Source organism: Thunnus albacares, chromosome 13 (assembly GCF_914725855.1).
Source record: "Thunnus albacares chromosome 13, fThuAlb1.1, whole genome shotgun sequence".
Lineage (NCBI taxonomy): Eukaryota > Metazoa > Chordata > Actinopteri > Scombriformes > Scombridae > Thunnus > Thunnus albacares.
Genome location: NC_058118.1, coordinates 30,958,333 through 30,979,680, shown reverse-complemented (window position 1 = coordinate 30,979,680; position 21,348 = coordinate 30,958,333). Strand labels below are relative to the sequence as shown.

Sequence of the window (21,348 nt, the reverse complement as noted above, 5' to 3'; positions counted from 1 at the left end):
GACAGTGAACAGACTGATAATAACACTGGAATAAAAAGTGAACTCAACAAAGACAAACTTCCTCTTGATGTGTGATTATTTCCGCCATTTTCATGAATGTTCTCTTTGTTTAAAACAAACGTTTCCAGTAAAAATCACCCACCTCCGAGTGTACTTTTAAATAATACAGAGACATGATAATACATTACATTACACAAGCGTGCACACTCGGTACAGTGTCTGTTTGTTCATCCAGTCAGTTAATCCACAAGATGAAAGCTTCTCGTCTTTCGTTTCACTGAAGCTTCAGATTCAGTTTCAGGGAAATTTAAAAGATGAAGAGAAGTTGAGGAAGGGATCATCTTCCTCTCCAGTGTGTAATCTACTCTGTAAATCCTCTCTCTCTCTCTCTCTCTCTCTCTCTCTCTCTCTCTCTCTCTGTAATCTTCTTATGAGGCTCATCCTGGAGTGTTTCACGTGTTATTAAAGTTCACATTCATTTCCAGATTTTAAAAGAAGTGTTTTTCTTCTCTCACAGTTCTTTCATCTCTCCCTCGCTCCCTAGCAGACAGGATCCACCACCAGGACTTTACACTCTCTCTTGGCGATCTTGTCGAGCGACAGCAGCGTTTTGTCCTGCGGCGGCAGGTAGAGCGGCCGACCGACCGGAGAGCCGACGGGGGGAGTGATGGCGCGCCGCTCCATGGCACTGCCCGTCCTGTCAAACACAAAAAAACAATCACATGAAACTTTATAACCGACAGCCGACACCGAAGTGACGCCTGACGCTGTTTGTTCGTGTCGTACCTCATGATGTGGGAGCGAGACGGCTGCTGGTGGGAGAAGGACTGAGATCGACCCAGACTGGCCTGGTGTCGGTCCAGCAGGTCTCGAACCGCCGGGCTGGACGGGCTGTTTTTACCTGAGTGGTGACAGAAGAACATTCGCTCAAGCTCTTTATTGAAGCTACATGATCATCAAACTGAGTGAAACATTCAATCCTAAACCTCCATGTTTATTATGACTGAAACATTTTGTAATTTTAGACGCATTTATGACTGTTTGATATCTTTGGAAACTCAACTGGAAATGAAAATAAAGTTCTGTGAGTTTAAATAAAGTTTGGACACATACAAGCAGAGTTATTAGCCGAATTATCCGCAGAGGTCTCCTCCTCTCCAGAAACAAACGTACACGCAGATTAAAATCGTTAAAATACTAATTAAAGCTGTTTCACCTAAAAAAATCAATATTTCTCCGACGATGTTCGGCGACCACCGTACTTCCTGGAGGGCCTGTTAGCCGAGCTGCTGCTAACGTTTGTCCAGTTTATTTCTCTGATAACTTAAGATCCAGACGTCCAACGACTAAAATCCTTCTTCCGGCTAAAAGATAAAGTTAAAAACCACCTAAATTTATCATGAAAATGTGTCTTAAAACTGAATAAAAGTCCATTTATAACAGTTTGTGTGGAACAACCACAACGCCGATGTATTATCTTGTATGTGTGTAAGTTACTCTTTGGTAGACGCCATTGTAGCGGACAAACACAGCGCCGCCGTATGCATCTGGTGCGTGTTTACTCTTTGGTAGAGGAGGTATGACGTCATCGACAGGCGACCAAATGAAACGGTCCGTTACTTTGATTAAATTACAGATTTCTCTGAGTTTGAGAATTGTTGGAAACATTTGGGATAATGTAAGTACACAACTCAACAACATATATAACATAGGTCTAGTTGTTTTTACACATTTTAATGTGGAATAATTACATATTATAGCTTTAAAACAATGTACAAGAGTAATAAAAACAGCGTTACTCATTTTCTACTCTACAGTATTTATTCTAAATTTGAAAAATAAAAAAAACAGAAGCAAAATGATGTTTCCTCTTACGTGACAGCGGCCGGGCGTCAGGCGGAGGGTTAGAGACTGAAGCTGTGAACTGCAGCTTCAACTTCATGTGCTGACTCAGCTGGAGAGAGACGACGCAAACAAAAAAAAATGTCACTATTTCTGACACTTCTGCTTAATATATGCACATAAAACAACAACATATTTCCCAGAACTGGCTGGTAAAGCAGCACAAATTGTCTGAATGATGGTTCAGTACCTCGTACAGTCCTGGTTTGAGGATCTGGAAGGCCACGCTGAAGGACAGAGTGCTTCCTTTCCGACAGTGACCGAGGTTACTGAGAGGAGTGTGACAGACCACAGCTGCCAGCGCTGTGTCCTCGCCCTGACCACGACCTGAACACACATACACATACTTAGATTTGTCTGCTGTGTTTGAGAACCAGTTGTAGTATTTCACATGCAGTTATTAGCTGTTACTGTTAATCAGCTACATTAAATCAACCAACACAACGTTTAGGAACATTTAAGGACAGGTTCCCAGTGTTTCCAGTGTGTTAAACCAGCAGTCAGGTGTCTGTAATCATTCCTCCTGTTCATACTGGATATTAAAAGATCCTTCAAATGTGCTTTCAATGGAAGTGATGGAGGATAAAATCCACAGTGTGTCCACACAGTCATTTAAAAGTCTGTGTGAAGCTTATATTCAGCTTCAGCAGTCTGAGTTAGTCATATCAAGTGGATATCTGACACATTTACAGTCTTTTTAGCATCAAATTCCCTCTTTGTGTTTCCTCGGACAGTGTTTCCCTGTTGAGCTGCAGGTGGAAGTATAGTAACAAAAAGAGGAACTTTGGCACTAAAAAGACTGTAACGTTGAAAGATATCTACTTGATTTGACTCATTTGGACGCTGAAGGACTGTGGATTTTGTCCTCCATCACTTCCATTGTAAGGTCATTATGAAGGGATCTTCTAATGGTCAGTATGAACAGGAGGAATGATTACAGCAAGAAAAAGAGGTTTAATGTTCATTTGGACTCCTGACTGTTGGTTTAAGACACACTTGATAAACTGTGAACTCGTCCTTTAAATTCTGGAAACAAAGTTAATAACCACAAGTACTGGACTTCTTTCTACCTTTAACTGTAAAACCAGCTCTAAACTCTCTACAAGCCTTTTGAGGATGTGAGGACCAGGACTCTCAATGTCTAAAACTGTCTCCCTCCTTCTTTCTATCTCAACCCAACCGGTCAAGGCAGATGGCGTCCACCTAGAGTCCGGTTCTGCTTGAGGTTTCTTCCCGTTAAAGGGGAGTTTTTCCTCACTGCTGCTCATGGAGGAATGTTGGGTTGACTTGACAGAAACACACACTGACCCTCTGGAGTCCAGACGAGCCGTACAGCCAGGAAGTCCTGCAGGTTGTTGAGCAGAACGTATTTCACCTTGAAGTGTTCCTTCACCCTGACGGTGCTCGGGCAGCTGGCCGTCATCACGAACCGCGGCCGGTCCAGACGGATACTGGGCAACCTGAGAGAGAGAGAGAGGACGGACAGCAGCTCGACTGTAAACAGACGGTCAGGATGAGTGTCCTGGTGAATATCAAGGAACAGTGAACTGTCCCTTCAAATATTGATGGCAAACAACAGGATTAACTGGTACTATCCGTGACATTTTTTGCATGTTTGGGGTTTCTGGGGTTTTCTTACCTATAGTGAGTGTAGATACAGTTGGTGAAAGGCATCTTGGGAGTTGACCACTGCAGCACAGCGACCAGGGGAACCTCTAACCCCTGGAAATAAAGCAACACACAAACTGACAACCAACGTACCCAAAACTATGGAAATGTTAATATCAACAACTGCTTCATTATCCAAAACATTAACTTGAAGGTTACATTAAGCTGATAACCATAAAAAAGGTCACATCCTGTAAGAAACATGTACAGACCTCGTTGGAGTCGTCCTGCGGCATGTCGTTAAGGTGCAGCTGGAACAGAAAGTCGTGCTCCTCCAAAGCGCTGAGCATGCTGGGAAGGCGGCAGGCCAGACTGTCCACTCTGCAGAAAGACGCCATGCCGACCTCACCTGACTGGTGGCTGGAGAGGAGACGCAGTGTGACCAGTGAGTTCTCCATCATGTGAAGACTCAGTTTTAAAGACTTCAAATAGCAAAAACCACAAATGCAGAAATATTGATTCACAACATAATATAATGTAACACTGCACACTGTTACATAACAGAATGTAACAGAAGGCAAGTAAATCTTAGTGTAACGCGGTATACTCTAACACAACATAACACAACATAACGTAACACAACGTAACATAATGTAACATAACGTAAAGCAACACAACGTAACGTAACACAACGTAACACAACGTAACGTAACGTAACATAACGCAACGCAACACAACGTAACACAATGTAACGCAAAACAACGTAACACAATGTAACGCAAAACAACGTAACACAATGTAACGCAAAACAACGTAACACAATGTAACGCAAAACAACGTAACGTAACGTAACATAACGTAACCCATCGTTAACATGATGAAGTGACTGCAACAAAACACAGTGTAACAGAAGAAAACTCAACATAAACATGTAACAATGTAACATGACGTAATGTTGCACATCATGACGTCATGATAACACAATGTAACAGACATCGTATCATGACTTGATGTAACAACATGGCGGATTCACAGCACATCAAAACAACAACGTGTAATGTGATGTAACTTCCTGTAGTGGGACATAACTTCAGTATAATGTAAACACAATCAAAAGACACGACATGACACCAACCTACAGTAACAACATGATAATCTGATGTGTTTCATATCACATATAACATAATACGACTTGACAAGTCAGATGTGACAGAACTCTACTTCACATGAACACACGTTTCTGTACGTACCACACGTTGTCCACCAGCAGCACGGAGCCGTCTGGCATCATGGGAAGGTAGGAGGCGTTGAGGTTTGGTAAAACGCGAACGTCCCGAATACTCACTTCCTCCTGAGACGACTCATTCAGCACTGAGAGGAGGAAACAGATTCATGGTTTAGGACCTAGTTGATGTTGAGTCACTGAATGCTACAGTTTGAGACACAACTGTTAATTATTCTGTATTAAAGCTATATTTTAGTCTTAACGTGCAGTGAAATTAAACTCAGATGACTAGTAAGACAGCACCCTCTGCTGCTGTTCAATAGATGCAACTGATTAAAAACATTATAATCCACATGTAGCTTATGAACGAAGGTCTGAACAGTCACCTGAAAAAAGACAAGAAGCACAGGGCAGGTTTCTTTAGATCTCCTACCTTTGAGGACAGCGAGGTGTCTCCCGGAGACCGTCATCTGCTTACAGCGGACGGTGGGAGGTGGCAGGACGGTCAGAGTGGTGCTCACTGTGGACGAACACATTCAGTACGATGATGTCAGTCTGCACTCATGTCCTGTTTTACAGTTTTATCATCTTATAATTGAAGAATACTTAAGAGATATTTGTTGTTTTTCCCTGTTCTTTGTTGTTTGTGGTTCAAACTGAATCCTGTGGGACATGTAGAAAAAAGACTACTATGACAGGCTACCAACCTTTAATCCATAATAATCTCAAGAATTCAGACATTCTTGTATTTTTTAAAAAGATGCTACAGTGTATATATTATTATCCTTAAAGTAACCATTGCTAACAACTGTCTCTTTTATCATCTCCATATGGCATTTCACATAGTGTACCACTTTGTTCAATTTGGCCTTTTAAGTACAAATAAGGAAAAATTTACTTTGCATTGTTTTTCAAGGCTAGACGTTTCCCAGTGCTTCCAATCCTTATGCTAAATTATGCTAAGCTAAGTTAAATATGTCCTAGACCTATCTCTGTTTTCAGGGCACAATTTATATCAAACTCTAAAGATTTTTTTTTTTTTTAGAGTGAGATTGATATCTGATGTCTGTATTGGGGTGTAATTAGCCTAGCTTAGCATAGGGCTAAAAACAGGGGAAAACTGCTAGTCTGGTTCTGTCTGTAGTGACAAAATATAGCTACCAGCACCTCTAAAGCACACTTAACACGATGAATCTCATTGGTTTAATCCATACACAAAATATATTCAATGGTATGTTACATGCCATAAATATATAAAGGCAAACAACGATGGACACAGTGACTGTGACAGATTCTCATTGTCATCACAGTGAGGCTGGCAGGTTTGATAACATCCTGACCGCTAACCCTGCACAGGGACCGTGGATGTATTATAAGAGCTGGATACCGGACCAAAAATGGCGTCTATTCAGTCCAATAAGAGCTGCTTGCCTGGTGTATTCACCAAAAATGTTTCTAGCTTCCGGGTTTACTTGCAGGGGTATCCGTCCCACTGAATATGTGCAGTCGTGTTTCTCCTGCTGGCCTCGCCTGTGAGTTCCCCCTTGGCCAACAGACAATCACTGATTGTGTCAGAACACAATCAGTGATTTTAGAAGAACACACTCATTATTATTTATAGATTATTTACATATAAATAACAACCATGCAGGATGCAGACATCGGGCCTCATGCAAGAACCAGTCGTACAAACAGGTTCAGTCTTAAGAGGCACGTACACCTGATTTAAGAAAATTTGTGGTTCTTTTGTTGAATTTTCTTTTAGATCTGAACCAAGCAGCAACCTCCGGGACTGAAAAATGAAGCCAAAAGCTGCAGTTCCTTGAACGGCCACTTGAGGCTCCAAAAGCGAGTCAATCCCCATAGACCCCCATGTTAAAATGTCCAACTTTACAGCAGAAATAAACATGTTTACAGTCTGGTACAAACAACGGTTTTGGTCTCTGTAGCTAATTTCTCCTTTCATGACAACTGTACAGGGGGTGAATTTTTTTATAACTCACCTGTTTAAATTTTATTAAGCCGTAAAGTTCTGCATAATGAAGGACATGGCTGCTTTGAGTGACAGGTCCGCCAGCCACTAGGTGGCTTGTTTCAGCCATTCGGCCCCGCCTCTTTGCCCATTTTTGATTGGCTGGGAGTTAGGCAGAGTCACGTACTGCCAAGATGGCGACGGCCGGAGCGGCTCACTTTGAGCTTCAAAACCGCTCTTCAGAAACCAACGAGTGACGTCACGGTAACTACATCCATTTACTAGACGAGTCGTACAAGTCATGAACTGATTTTCTTTACAAGAGTCATGATGTCTTAATCTGAATGATACTGAATCAACTCAAATAAAATATTGCATTCATCATCATCATCATCATCATCATCATCATCACCGTCCTGGCTGCCAGTTTCCTGATGTGCTGATGTCAGCAGCAGTAAACAGCTGCAGCTCCAGTGTAACATCATATTCTCTCCTCTAATATCTCTGTGACGGTCACATGACGCCTCTCATATCAGTCACGGAGAGTTTTGCTTTACAAAGACTTTTTTTTTTTTTTTTTTTTTAAATTTCTGTCACAGTGCAGCAGCTGCTCTGATGGATTCATGTTGTCTGATAGTTTCAGCTCCTCTAATACGACGACAGCAGAAACCTCTGATTCTTCTTTTACTCTTCGGGAACATTTTTGTAGAACTGCAACGATTATTAAATCATCAAACAGTTAATCAGAAACTATTATTACTGATGAAAATAATCAGCGGATTCATCAATAATGAAAATAATCAACAGCTGCAGTCCTACCGGTCGCCTTGTTGGCGTCGATGATGAAATCTGAGGAACTTTCAGCTTTGTGAGTTCAGAGTTTGTTTGAACAAAAGTCAGTTTTAGGATAAAAGTGTTCTTGCATGAAGCTCATTGATTGTTTTCCTGTGTAGAAATACTTTAACATTGATAACAAGTATCGATGCCGTTTGTACAAAGCAAAGTTCAGCAGCGTTTAATCTTTTAAGGTGTGTAATGAACAGTGTTTTATTGAACCTGCTGTTTGCTTTGGTTGCTTCAGTCTGATAAAAATAAAAACCGTCCTGATCATCAACTTCAAGCTGCTGCTGCAGGACGCTCAACACTTCAGACTCTATTTTACTTCTGTGGCCAATGAAAGACTGAATCTCTTCATATAATAATACAGAAACTTACACTTTATTCAGCTCTGTGTATCTGGCATCTTCCACCTTCTCATGCACAGGATGGTGTTTCTGTTTCTGGATGTTTATTAGATTTTATTTTAAATATTATATTTTTATTCATCATCAAATACACTTAATTCATTTATAAGTCTTGAACTACTGACTGTTGCTTCTCACTGACGTCAGACCAGTTTTCCTTGAGGATAATAATAAAGTTAAAGTTGAATATTAATGAGGTTTAATTGCTACTCTGCTGATTGTTATTACTCCTTTCTGTGTGTGTTCAGTTTGAGGAACAAACTCTCTTGTATTGACATAGTTTTAATTTCAGTGCCTCCAAGTGCCATGTGTCTACATCTGGAGCTACCAGTAACACCTGTTATCTAATAGCGTGTGTGTGTGTGTGTGTGTGTGTGTGTGTGTGTGTGTGTGTGTGTGTGTTTGTGGTACCTTGAGCCTTGAAGGTATTCAGGTCGTGTCTGAAAGTGTGTGTCGGCTCTCGTTGCTGCAGGACGCTCAGGTAGCCGAGCTCCTGCACCTCCACTTTCTCCGCCTCCCTCTTCCACACCGTGACCATCACCTGAACAAACACACACACACACACACACACACACACACACACACACACACACACACACACACACACACACACACACACAAGATAAGATGATTAGTGTTTACAGGTGAACTCTGCAGGGAATCAATCTTCAATTGTTTGGAAAAAGGGAATCAACCCTCTGATCAATTATTTAATCACCTACATCCAATGGTGGAAAGTTACTACGTACATTTACTCAAGTACTGTACTGAAGTCCGATTTTGAGTTATTTCTGCAACCATAATAAGAGAAAAATAGACTCTTTTTCTTATGATGTTAATACTGATACTTCGGTTGTGATACAATGCACAAAAACAGCGAAGACCCCGTCATGTCTGGGTGTGTGAGATGTCATAATAACGACGCTGTTTTGCGCTGTGCTTCAATTGCAAACAATCCTCTCGCTTGTCAGTTAAATACCAGCGAGATGCTGATTGATTTGACATTTAGGTTTCTGTAGACAACCTTTCTGGCCGCCATGATTCATATTGTACATGATGATGATGATGATCAACCCTTTTATGGTCGTCTCAAGATCCGTTTTCTGGAGTCTTTAAACAGCTTTCATCAAACAAACCAAATCTCTAAGGGAGAGTCGCCTTCGACCTCGATGTGAAACCGGCCTAAAGTTATAGATCCAAAAGAAGACAGACAGACAGTCAGATGTTCCTCCTGACCTTGACTTTTAGGGTGCTGACGGGAAGTTTGTCCAGAGACACCGTGAGAGGGAAGATCACTTCATCCGTCAACACCACCGGCTCGTCCAGAGGAGACTGACATGGAGAAAGACAGCAGATATGGAGAAATTTAACCATTAAAAATATAAACAACCATCTTTTTTATTCAAAAAAACGCTGATGTACCTGAACAGGTGCCCTGCGGAACTCCCTTGCCGCCGTCCCAGATGAGTTGTGTATGAGCAGCGGCTTGCAGTCCCTGAAGCTCCGACACCGGGAGTCCACCCTGCTGCCGAGTGCCGCGATGGCCGCCTCCGCTGCCGCGATGTAGTCCTCCTCGCCTTCCTCGTTGGCTTCGTCCCCGCTGCTCTGGTAGTCATGGTGATGCTGGTTGCCTCGGTGACGGCTGCTCTCGCCTGGACTCACGCTGGCCACGGCGCACAGAGAGCCGGCCAACTCCCTCCACGCCCGGCTACTGGCCGACTCCGTCCCAAAGCCTGCTGCGATGCCGTCACTGCCCCCTGCTGGAAGGGACGTGATGATAAACGTGTTCCAAAATCCTAAAGCTTGAATTATTTCTCTGGTGTTTTAATCCTGGTTTGGTTTAATAGTCCCTGGAGTTTTGGCTCTGTTTTGGTCTAATAGTGCCAGGTGTTTTAACCCTGGTTTGGTCCAGTATTCTCTGGTGTTTTAGGCCTGTTTTGGTCCAGTATTCTCTGGTGTTTTAGGCCTGGTTTGGTCCAGTATTCTCTGGTGTTTTAACCCTGGTTTGGTCCAGTGTTCTCTGGTGTTTTAGACCCAGTTTGGTCCAGTTTTCCCTGGTGTTTTAACCCTGGTTTGGTCTAATAGTCCCTGGTGTTTTTTGACCTGGTTTGGTCCTGTTTTCTCTGGTGTTTTAGACCCAGTTTGGTTCAGTTTTTCCTGGTGTATTAACCTTGTTTTGGTCCAGTATTCTCTGGAGTTTTGACCCTGGTTTGGTCCAGTATTCTCTGGTGTTTTAGCTCTGGTTTGGTCCAATATTCTCTGGTGTGTTAACCCTGGTTTGGTCCAGTATTCTCAGGTGTTTTAGCCCTGGTTTGGTCCAGTATTCTCAGGTGTTTTAGCCCTGGTTTGGTCTAAAATTCTCTGGTATTTTTTGACCTGGTTTGGTCCAATATTTTCTGATATTTTAATCCTGGTTTGGTTTAATAGTCCCTGAAGTTTTGGCTCTGTTTTGGTCTAATAAGTGCCAGGTGTTTTAGACCCAGTTTGGTCCAGTATTCTCTGGTGTTTTAACCCTGTTTGGTCCAGTATTCTCTGGTGTTTTAGGCCTGTTTTGGTCCAGTATTCTCTGGTGTTTTAGGCCTGTTTTGGTCCAGTATTCTCTGGTGTATTAACCCTGGTTTGGTCCAGTATTCTCTGGTGTTTTAACCCTGGTTTGGTCCAGTATTCTCTGGTGTATTAACCCTGGTTTGGTCCAGTATTCTCTGGTGTTTTAACCCTGGTTTGGTCCAGTATTCTCTGGTGTATTAACCCTGGTTTGGTCCAGTATTCTCTGGTGTTTTAACCCTGGTTTGGTCCAGTATTCTCTGGTGTATTAACCCTGGTTTGGTCCAGTATTCTCTGGTGTATTAACCCTGGTTTGGTCCAGTATTCTCTGGTGTTTTAACCCTGGTTTGGTCCAGTATTCTCTGGTGTTTTAACCCTGGTTTGGTCCAGTATTCTCTCCAGATTGAATGTTGATTTTCGAGTCACTGACACCTCAGTAAATAAATTCTCTAAAACACTGTTAATACTTGTTTCCAGGTCTCACACTGAAATAAAACATCTGTTCTGTCTCTTGCTTCAACCTGAATCCTTCTGCACAAATACATCAAACTGCAAGAAAATATAACTTACGGCTGCAGGATGGAGTCAGTCTTATCTGGTAACACCTGCATTTTTTATTATTATAATAAATGTATTATTTAAGGATTTCAGCCTGCTGCTCAGGATGTGATTATTTGTCTGATTGTATAATAATAATTTGAAGTATATTCCTGATTATCTTTGTTTTTAAGATAAATATAAATTAGTGTGGAACTTCATAAATCATCTGGTGTATTAGAGGTTTATTCATAGTGTCAAGGTAAATATTGGGTTTTGTGTTTCTGCCCTCTGATGCTACAGTTGTACATGAATTCTGTCTCCAGTCTGGCAGCCTGAACACAAACATGCAGTATAAGGAAGGAGCTGTACATGACCCACCCTCCACTGATTATGATGCCCCTCCATGTTAAAAATGTCCGCGTGTATAAAAAATAATACAATAAAAACAATCTATATGAATAATGGATGTTTCTGCCCTCCTCCCTTCCATCCGTCGCCGGTCGGATGGGGGGCATCCTCCCGGCTCCCCCTCGCTTACCGGGGCCGTGCTCGGTCGGCGTCGCCCCCGCGTCCTTGCAGCGCAGCACCAGGAGGAAGCGGACGGTCTCCCCCAGGTAGAGGTGGCTCCGGCGGGGCAGAGTGCGGTAGCGGGCCGGGTCCGACAGATCCGTGATGGGCACCGCCGGGAAATACATGAAATACTCGCACTGCGACTCCATCATCTGCACCATGACGACGACCGGAGGAGGCTGCGCGAGCAGGAGCAGGAGCAGCGTCCACACACACACAGGCACCAACCATCAACACACACTTCCTGTTCTCACTGTCGAAGTAAAAGCAAGGGGCATTGTCTGAGTTACACAGACGTGGAGAAATAACACCAGTGCGCCTCTCAGTGGCCATGCGACGGTAGTACACACAGGTAGACCTACATCCGCTGCTTCCATCTGTGTTTTAACAATCAGCATCACACCTCCAACAACAGGAACATCACTGAGTTACACTGGGACCCAGTTTGGGTCCATATATCACCAGCAAGACTGGCTTCATGTTGTTTTGACCCAGTTTTAGTGTTATTTGTTATCTTACTGTTGTGTTATTCTCTTCACTGGTGTCATTATTTGGTCTAATACGGTTACAAACTCCTGTAACATAAATGAAATAAAGGCTTAAAGAACATTTACAACACTAAAACCTGCCTGAATGACACAAATCTATAACTTGATAACACATAGATGAAGCCGGCATCGTTACAGTTACAAGTGATCAGTTAACATTATATGGGTCAGATGAACAGTTAATTGTGCGACATTACCCACAGGAACGTGTATCTGATTTGTTTGAGAATCATCTTATCAGGGACATCGTGGCACCAGCAGCTGTAGCAGTGACAGGCGGCCGGAGGCAGGTGGCGCTACAGACAGGCTCTCAGGTCAGCTCCCACTGGTTTATGAGCTGGTTCAAATATAAACCATACAGGATGTTTTTATGATACCGTCTGTTACACAGCTGAGTGTGTTTTCATCTATATAGTTTCATCTGTATAATTTTAACATTAAGTTTATTCTCATATTACACTACTAATATAAAATGTAAGCTTTTAAAATAAAAGATAATCCCGTTAAAGTTCTGTTTCAAAGTATACAAACTAATTAAAAAGGCAATTTCATGTACTGTACACAGCATTTTACAGGTAACATAAATGTGCTTTAACTTAAAAACCACCAACCCTTCAAAATATTTATTATTGCTAAAACCACAAACATACAGACAGGTGACAAGTTAAAGGAAAAAACCAACATTAAGTGTGTTAGTGTGGTGTTGGACCTCCACGTGCTGCCAGAACAGCTTCAGAGCTCTTTGTTATTGATCTTCTGGAGGGATGAACATCATTGTTCATAAAGATCTTCCCTCATGTGGTGTTGTGATGATGATGATGATGATGATGATGAAGAGCGCTGTCTAACACGTCAGCTGAAGGTCATCACATATGATTCACATCATTTAATACTCATCAAACTCATTCATTGTCATCCTGGAAGAGTCTGTGCGATATGACGATATGTATCGTTTGACGATAGAAAAACGTTTATCGGTTCATTTTATGTTATATCGTTTATATCGTGGTGTCGCAAATCACACTCTTCACGGCAAAATCTTTTGTAATTTGACGACTCTTTGCGGCAAAGGGCAAAGGACGAAGGCAGGACGACCTAAACAAACATGGAGGAGTCCAACGAGGAGCTCGTACCTAAGACTTCTGTCGTATGGACGTGGTTCGGGTATGAAAAGTCTGACACAGACCAGAAAACTACCGGTCCCCTCGTCAAACTCAAACACCACCAACCTCTTTTACCGAGTGAAAAGTGTGAGTTGAAAATTTGCACAAAGGTTCTAAATAAAAGGAGAAAATAATCAAATATGAGTAAATAGCTTTTATTTGTCGAGTATATAATTCAAAATGTAATAAGAAATAAGCCTTTCCATGTGGTCATTTTATATAAAATATTTATTCATTGAATTTACAGATCGTGGTCATATCGCCCAGCCCTCAAGCTGATCACTCACAACTACTTTGTATTGATTAGCAGTGATCCTTCCCTCCAAGGGGACAAGTGGACCCAAACCATGCCTGCATAACAGAGCCCCCCAGACCCCCTCACTGTAGGGGTCCAGCATTCAGACCTGGACCAGACCCCCCTCACTGTAGGGGTCCAGCATTCAGACCTGGACCAGGTTTTCCTTTAATTTGTCACCCGTCTGTAGTTTTAAACAAACAAACACAACAACTAATAACGAGTTTCTGTGTATTAGAGAGAAAGCAGAGTATCAACAATTACTCATGACTGCAGTTTAATTTTATGACTGTTGCAAACACACACACACACACACACACACACACACACACACACACACACACACACACACATCAATAAATACCTGCAGGTATTAAAGTCCGTTCCTACCTTTAAACCGTCTTCTTCCTGGTGGCAAAGTCCTCGATCACAGCGGTAAAGTCCAGGACTCTGACAACATCACTTTCCAATGACATGTTATGTCAAACATGATTCCGTTTTAATTTAACTTGTTTTGGTCGTTAGCATGCTAACCTCAGCTAGCCTCTTTCAAACTTCCCGCTCCGGCGTCAAACGCCGACAAACCGCTGGGACGGTTAAAACCTGTGAATAACAGTTAGTTAGTGCCGCGAACTGAAGCTCAGAGGGTTCAACGAGCTTCTTAGAAACAGAAAGAGATGACAAAAAAGATTTTTAAAAAAGTGTGAAACTAAACATGTAAAAGCGACAAATGGAAGCGCATCAAGCAACAACAACAAACACCGCACTTCCGGTTTCCGTTTCAGAGCACAGATACTAAACACAGGGACAGATGTCTCACTCTGCTCCGAATCCAGACACCACAAACAAGGCAGGTAGATGATATCCTTAAACGTTACAGTCTCTCTTTTTGTTACTATACTTCCACCGCAGCTCAGTAATAATAATAATAATGATGATAAAATTAACTTTATTTGTATGGCATCTTTCATACAAAAAAATGCAGCTCAAAGTGCTTCACAACAAAAGAAGTTCGATGCACCGAGTGCTTCACATCGAGAAAGACATAAAAGGCATAAAATGAACATAAAAACATGTAAATGTACATAAGAGGGGAAATAAAACATTTTGATAAAATTGAGATAAAATCAAGTGAAAATAGAATATATAATAAAATATAATAAAATAAAAACAAAGTTAAGACATAGAATACATAGAATGTATAAAATGCATTCTACAAAATACAAGTAAAATTTTAAAAGTGCAGTAGTGCATAGGTGCATAGCGGACCGAGACAGAAGCTAATTAAAGGCTAAGGTGAAGAAATAAGATTTTAGCTTTCTTTTAAAAACAGGGAAACACTGTCTGAGGAAACACAAAGAGGTGATTTGATGCTAAAAAGACTGTAAATGTGTCAGATATCCACTTGATATGACTAACTCAGACTGCTGAAGCTGAATAGAAGCTTCACACAGACTTTTAAATGACTGTGTGGACACACTGTGGATTTTGGCCTCCATCACTTCCATTGAAAGCACATTTGAAGGATCTTTTAATATCCAGTATGAACAGGAGGAATGATTGGACAACACCAGCATCATCAAATTCAAAGATGACACTACAGTCATTGGACTGATGACTGATGGGCTGGAGACGGCGAACAGAAGAGAGGTGGCAGACCCGATCTTGATCCAAGGAGGAAGAGGGAGCAGCATACACCACCATACATAGGTAGGACAGAGGTAGAGAGGGTGAAAACCTTTAAATTCCTTGGCACCCACATCAGCAAGGATCTCACCTGGTCTCACAACACACGACAAATCCCAACAGTGACTGTGCTTTCTAAGAAGACTGAGGTCGAGAGTCTCCTTACCAGCTCCGTCACAGTCTGGTATGGAAACTGCACTGCCCAGGACAGGAAGGCTCTCCAGCGTGTGATCAAACAACTGCACAGTCCATCTCAGGAGCAGCTCCTCCCATCACTTCAGGACATTTACAACACCGGGGTCATCAGGAGGGAAACATCATCATCAGGGACAGTTCACACCCTCAACACAGCCTCCTCACACTCCCGCCATCAGCAGACAGACGCTGCAGGAGTGTGAAGTCCAGAACAACAAGACCGGCGAACAGCTTCTATCCATCAGGCCATCAGGCTTGTGAATAACTTCCTCACACACTGCTGCCCTCCTCACTCTGACTGGTTGAACACTACAAACACTGATACATGCTGACTGCTGCTGTCACTTCACTGTCATCTAACCATATTTACAATAGTGCATAGTGTATTTTTATGACCTGCTGTCACATCAGGATCGCTGCTTTTTTTGCACAATACTGTGCTGTGAATAGAACTTATTTACTTTGTGATTTTAATTTTAAAATTTTAATTTAATTGGTTGGTGCAGCTCTAATTGATTTTTCTTTATTGAGGATTCTGTAGTTGTGGTTCACAGAAGTTTTTAAATGTTCAAAACACATTTAGCACAAAATACAGAAAATAATTTAATGATGATACGAATATTTTTTGTTGTTTGTTTTTGTTTTTTGTTTCTATTTATTGTTTATTTATATTTCTTTTCACTAGAGAATGACATGAATCCTCTAAAATGTAAAGAAAACCACACATAGAAAAAAAAATAACAGTATAAAAACATAATCAAAGTAAAATGAAAATACCAAAGCAAAGTGTATTTAACACTAATTAACAGAGTTTACACTCACATTTCTCAAGATATTAAATAGCAAATCCTGAAAACGACATCCCGTCACAGCAGGTGAGTCTAACTGTCAACAGGTGAACATAATTTTACTTTATATCAGTAAAGTTACAACAGATAATATCACATTCACTCCTGCTGTGAATTAAATCTTAATTATCTTCATAGAAATATAAGTACAGCTTTCTAACTGTGTGTCCAGATATTTTTATTTAATCATTTTATGTGTTGGAAATGTTGATTAACTGTAAAATTAATTTATATTATATTGCTGTGATGTGAAAGTCATTGATAGTCAGCGCATGCAGGCCTGACTGATTACTATACAGATGTTATCAGTATTATTTTCCCTGTGAGAGCTGCTGTTGCATCATAGAGAAACATCTCTTTGTATTTCCCTAATGTTTAATATATTAAATGGAGCAGAAACAAAATATACCAGCCTGAATACAATATGTCCATTACTGCCTCAATTTAATTTAGCCTGGAGTAGCTTGTTTATTTTCTGCATAACAATCACAGAGTGAAACAGTCGTTTTCATCACAGGCCCATTATACCAAATAGAGAAAGGATGTGTGCGCGTGAATTACTGATGACATTCTAAGCTGTTTATTATTATTATTATTATTATTATTATTATTATAAGAATTAATTTATCATTGTTTCTTGTAAAAGGCCTTTGTGAGTTTGTTGGTACTGTTTGTGATATTGTATGAATGTAATTACCTCTATTATATTATCTCAGGTTGAAGTCACAGATTAGGATAAAAGATTAGATTGAACATGAATCTTCAGCCATGTAAATATTTGCATCTGACACTGTAAATGAGGTTTTATATTCAGTTTGCAAGGCCTCTGTTCTCTAGAGCCAAGGGCTTTTTGCATTGTAGGGATTTTGAATATTTGATGAGCGGTAGAGCAAATATGTTTTTTTATGTTAAAAATATGTTTCTTTAAAAAATATTTTCCGATGGTTAATGAAGGAAATTAGTATTGAAACTGATGAAAAATAACTAGTTCATCATCTTTGAGTTCTGCTGTGTACCAAGCATAAAAGATCTCCTCCAGATGAGTGTTAATCAGTGGAGGCTGGTCCATAGAGGCAGAGGAGGTTGATCGTCCTCTATTTTTTGAGAGGCAAAAAGGAGATAAAAATACAAAAAAGAATATTTGGTTGAAATAAACCATTACCAAATCTCAGTATTTATAAAGCATTTTTCTCTCTTCTTTGGAAAAAATCTGAAATTCTGTTTGAAATGGTTCAACAGCGACACCTGCAGGGTGGGGGGAGAAAGAGCAGTGTGTGAAGTGGTGGGGAGGGGGGAGGGGGGGGTGCAATTGGTGGAGGTGGAGTGGGGGACAGAGGAGGACGGGCGCCTGCTGATCTCCGCAGGGTGGGATCTCTTACATTGGACTTAATGTATTTCTTTTTTTTTCATGCTAATCTGTGATTGTCCATGACACGTAAATGATGTTCCAAGGGAGGCTGTCCTCTCTAACCAATCAACAACCAGAATGCAATATTGACATCGAGTTGGTCCAATGATAGTTTCCAGAATTCATCTTCCATTCTCTCCACTGTAAGGCAGAGTAGCAGCAGTAGATAGCTCCTTGCTTAGCCAATGCAACAGATGGCTTGTTGTAGCAGCCTGAAGGACTCTTTATACATCCATGGAAGAACTGTTGTTAAACTAATGGGAGAAATGATCTGGACTGGGCAGCGCAGCAGCAGCAGGACACTGCCAGGGAGCGGCTGGAGAGAGAAGCAACCGGAGAAACAACCAGGAGAGTTAGCTTGTTTGTCATTGTTGCTAATGATATCAGACTGGTAAAGCAGCAGCCATAAAGTTCTGTTAACTAACAAACAAGATGACCAACAGTCACAAATGGATGTTATGACATGAATACTTCATCTCCATGAAAGAAAGAAGAAGACATCAGATAACATGAGTCAGATACAGTTTCTCTCTCTCTGTCTCTTTGGTTGCTAATTTCATCTCTGATGGTTAAATATCTCTCTGTGTGGCTGTTGTGTGAATTTATTTCCTTAACCAGAATGCAGCAGATATATATATATAAGGTGTTGTGGGTAGTTTGCTTGTTGAAGTTACAGTGAGCTGTCTGGACTCACTCATTCATGTGGAATTGATCCCGTTTTTAATTGAGTGATTGTTCAGTCACCTGTTGATGTTATATGATTAGTGAATGAGTGTGCAGGAGGTCTGGCTGCTTGCTTCTGACAGTTTCTTTAGTTCGTTTTTAAGCTGAGTCGTATATTGAGTAATAAGTAATAAGTAACTAGAATAACAAGTGTTAACTAGTGGTTTAACTGATTGTAGTTGATCCCTGATCCGTACGGATCACCCCCCACGGTTCGGCAGGCATATGAACTGGGGATTAATTGCAAAATTTAACATCTCATTTAATACAAAGTAAACAAACTGCTGTAAGTACAAGTCATGGGCAGACAGTGTGTCACTAACAGGGATTTTGAAGGGTAACGATCAAACCAGCATCTAAGGGGTCCGAAGTGACATTTGAGTTGTTTACCTGCTGTTTAATGTGCTGCAGCTGAGCAGCTAATTAGCATCTAGCTGCTAACTGACATTAGTGGTGAACATTTGTTATCATCAAGTTTTGATGATGTGGACAGAGGCTGTTTCATTCACTGTTTAAAAGAGGAAGGTTTCAGGCCTCATATTGCAATAACTGAGCATTCAATATTTTATATATTTTATTTTATTTTATTTAAACATTGGACATCTTAAATGTTGTTTTCATTTAAGACCATGGGCAAAAGTTCATTGCTGTTTCTGGCTGTTAGTGTGTTATAGAATAAATGGAAAACAAAGTTTTGTTTGTCTCCCCCTTTTTTCACTGATCCTAATAATGATCTGATCCGTGACTCAAATCCGTGATACGATCTGAATCTTGAGTTTTGTGTTCATGTTAACATCCCTAGTGTTAACATGTCAGCTTTGTAGACTATATTTTGTATATCGTACATATAGATGAGAGTGTGTAAGTCATGTATTTAATACATGCATTAATACTTTCTGATGTGAACCTACACTTTTAGATCTGTGAATGTTTTTAGTGTTCAATCTTTCTAGTATTCAGCACTGATCAGAACCTGTATCACATTATAAGCTTTGTGCTCCTTTATATATTTCTGTATACTAACAAAATACATAGGAAACATGTGTAAATCATGTCATATGTTGTTTGTTTTTGATGAGAACATAAATTTGTTGTCACAATAGAACAGTACTATGAATTTGAATTTCACTTTGTTGGTAAAATGACACATTTGAACCACTCCATGGCTAAAATGAGCTCTTCTGATATAGTTTGACACGGTTTGTTGTAAGATTCCATGTTGGTTTTCCTCCTGTCCTCTGCCACTGGTGTTAATGTATAGAAAAATCATTTGTTTTGATCATTTGTCTCTGATGTGTTTTTCCACAAAAAAGAATCAGAAACAGGTTTATTGTCAATTTATTGATGTTACCTTGGTGTTGTTGTGCATGACAATCAAAGTTAGAAGGTAAGACAAAACTCAAGTACCTATACAATGTATGAGAAAAACACAACTACCACAAAAGACAGGTAATATAAATATATACATAAAATTCATAATTAAAATTTTAGATATAGTAAATATAAATATATATACTGTTTATATATACAGTATATATATAAACTGACATCTACTCTCTAGCATTACACAGTGGATGAGTTGTAACCTATTTAAATTAAATAAAGACAAAACAGAAGCTCTTATATTTGGCACAGATGCACAGAGAGAAGAACTTTCAAGCAGGCTTGGAAATCTGGCTCTACAGATTAAACCAGAAGTAAAAAACTTAGGTGTTATCCTTGACTGGGAATTGAATTTTAAAAGTCATGTCCACAACATTACAAAGATAGCCTTTTATCATTAAACAAACATCGCAAGAGTCAGACCCTACCTTACTTTGGAGGATGCCAAGGAATTCACTCTTGCCTTTGTTTTTTAACGCTTAGATTATTGTAATACACTTTATACTGGTTTACTAAATAAAACCATTGATCGGCTGTAACTCGTTCAAAAGTCAGCAGCAAGAATTTTAACCAACACTAGGAAAAGGGAATATATTAAACCAGTATTAGTGTCATTGCACTGGCTACCTGTAACATTGAGGAAAGATTTTAAAAAATTCTTTTACTTGTTTTTAGAGCCCAATATGTTCCAAACCGTTCGCTTAGGTCACTTAACACTGGCTTGCTAAATGTGCCACGAATAAAATGCAAAAAATAAGGTGAGGCAGCTTTTTGCAGCTATACACCAAAGATCTGGAACAAACTCCCACCACATATAAGACAAGCATCCTTGATATTTTCAAGAATCAGCTCAAAACTTATTTTTATGGTCTTGCTTTTAATTAACTCAACTTTTTATTTGCTCTTTACTGTTTTTACTACCTGTTGTATCTTTCTTATCTCATGATTTTACCTCTTTTTATCTTATTACCTCTTTTTATAACTGTAGTGTTTTTTTTTATTGTTTATTGTATTTCTTTTTTTCCCTTTCTTTTAATATTTTACCTTAATAAATCATATTCATTTATACTCAGAGCACAGAGAAACTTTCAGCAGATGAATGTGACCATACATCATTCTTCAAAGTGAAGATGAAATATCCAAGTGAGGGAATAAGAAGAACACATTTTTGAGTGGAGGGGGACTTTAAGTTTTTGCCACAGTGTTGGGACTATGTTGATGTAGAGTGAAGTGTTTGACTACACTAAAATATCTACAAATATTAAAATCACTTCTGCATATTGCATTTGCCAACAATTAAAAAACAATGAACTCAAATACAGTATGTGCAGAGTATAGATAATTCAGGAAGGATATAAAGTACTGTTGCAATATTACATTATTTTATTCTGTATTTAAATTTTAAAGACATTAAAGACATTTATATTTCTTTATAATTAATATATATATATCTTAAAATAAGAATAATGCTTGAATAATTCAATGTCATGTAGG

The 21,348-nt window shown here is 40.0% G+C and overlaps 1 protein-coding gene and 1 long non-coding RNA gene across 4 annotated transcripts; one reads left to right on the top strand and one right to left on the bottom strand.

Moving 5' to 3' along the window:
- Nucleotides 1–517: 517 nt before the first annotated feature.
- On the bottom strand, nucleotides 518–14,407 carry trappc14 (trafficking protein particle complex subunit 14). 3 transcript variants are annotated; one of them, XM_044370833.1, is made up of 15 exons: nucleotides 14,002–14,407; nucleotides 12,355–12,490; nucleotides 11,574–11,858; nucleotides 9,374–9,708; nucleotides 9,188–9,283; nucleotides 8,363–8,492; nucleotides 5,169–5,255; nucleotides 4,761–4,881; nucleotides 3,783–3,930; nucleotides 3,542–3,624; nucleotides 3,211–3,362; nucleotides 2,093–2,229; nucleotides 1,876–1,954; nucleotides 787–901; nucleotides 518–697 (listed from the first exon to the last, which is right to left on the bottom strand). In XM_044370833.1, exons 3-15 carry the CDS (start codon nucleotides 11,764–11,766, stop codon nucleotides 541–543), a joined length of 1,833 nt encoding a protein of 610 aa, XP_044226768.1. In that variant the 5' UTR covers nucleotides 11,767–11,858; nucleotides 12,355–12,490; nucleotides 14,002–14,407; the 3' UTR covers nucleotides 518–540. The 3 variants fall into 3 exon arrangements, with proteins under 3 accessions (XP_044226768.1, XP_044226767.1, XP_044226766.1); XM_044370832.1 differs by having other exon boundaries at nucleotides 9,374–9,711; nucleotides 12,351–12,490; nucleotides 14,002–14,406; XM_044370831.1 differs by having other exon boundaries at nucleotides 9,374–9,711; nucleotides 14,002–14,406.
- LOC122995538 lies at nucleotides 9,718–11,044 on the top strand. The gene is made up of 2 exons (XR_006406809.1): nucleotides 9,718–10,213; nucleotides 10,248–11,044. It is a non-coding gene; the product is annotated as an uncharacterized LOC122995538 (long non-coding RNA).
- Nucleotides 14,408–21,348: the final 6,941 nt, after the last annotated feature.

What these genes read in the sequence shown, in the direction of transcription:
- trappc14 (XM_044370832.1), bottom strand. Translation starts at nt 11,766, where the DNA reads ATGGTGCAGATGATGGAGTCGCAGTGCGAGTATTTCATGTATTTCCCG. An exon ending in TCCGCAGGGCACCTGTTCAG is followed by an intron (nt 9,284 to 9,373) that starts GTACATCAGCGT and finishes TCTCCATGTCAG; the next exon opens with TCTCCTCTGGACGAGCCGGT. An exon ending in TCAAACCAGGACTGTACGAG is followed by an intron (nt 1,955 to 2,092) that starts GTACTGAACCAT and finishes GTCTCTCTCCAG; the next exon opens with CTGAGTCAGCACATGAAGTT.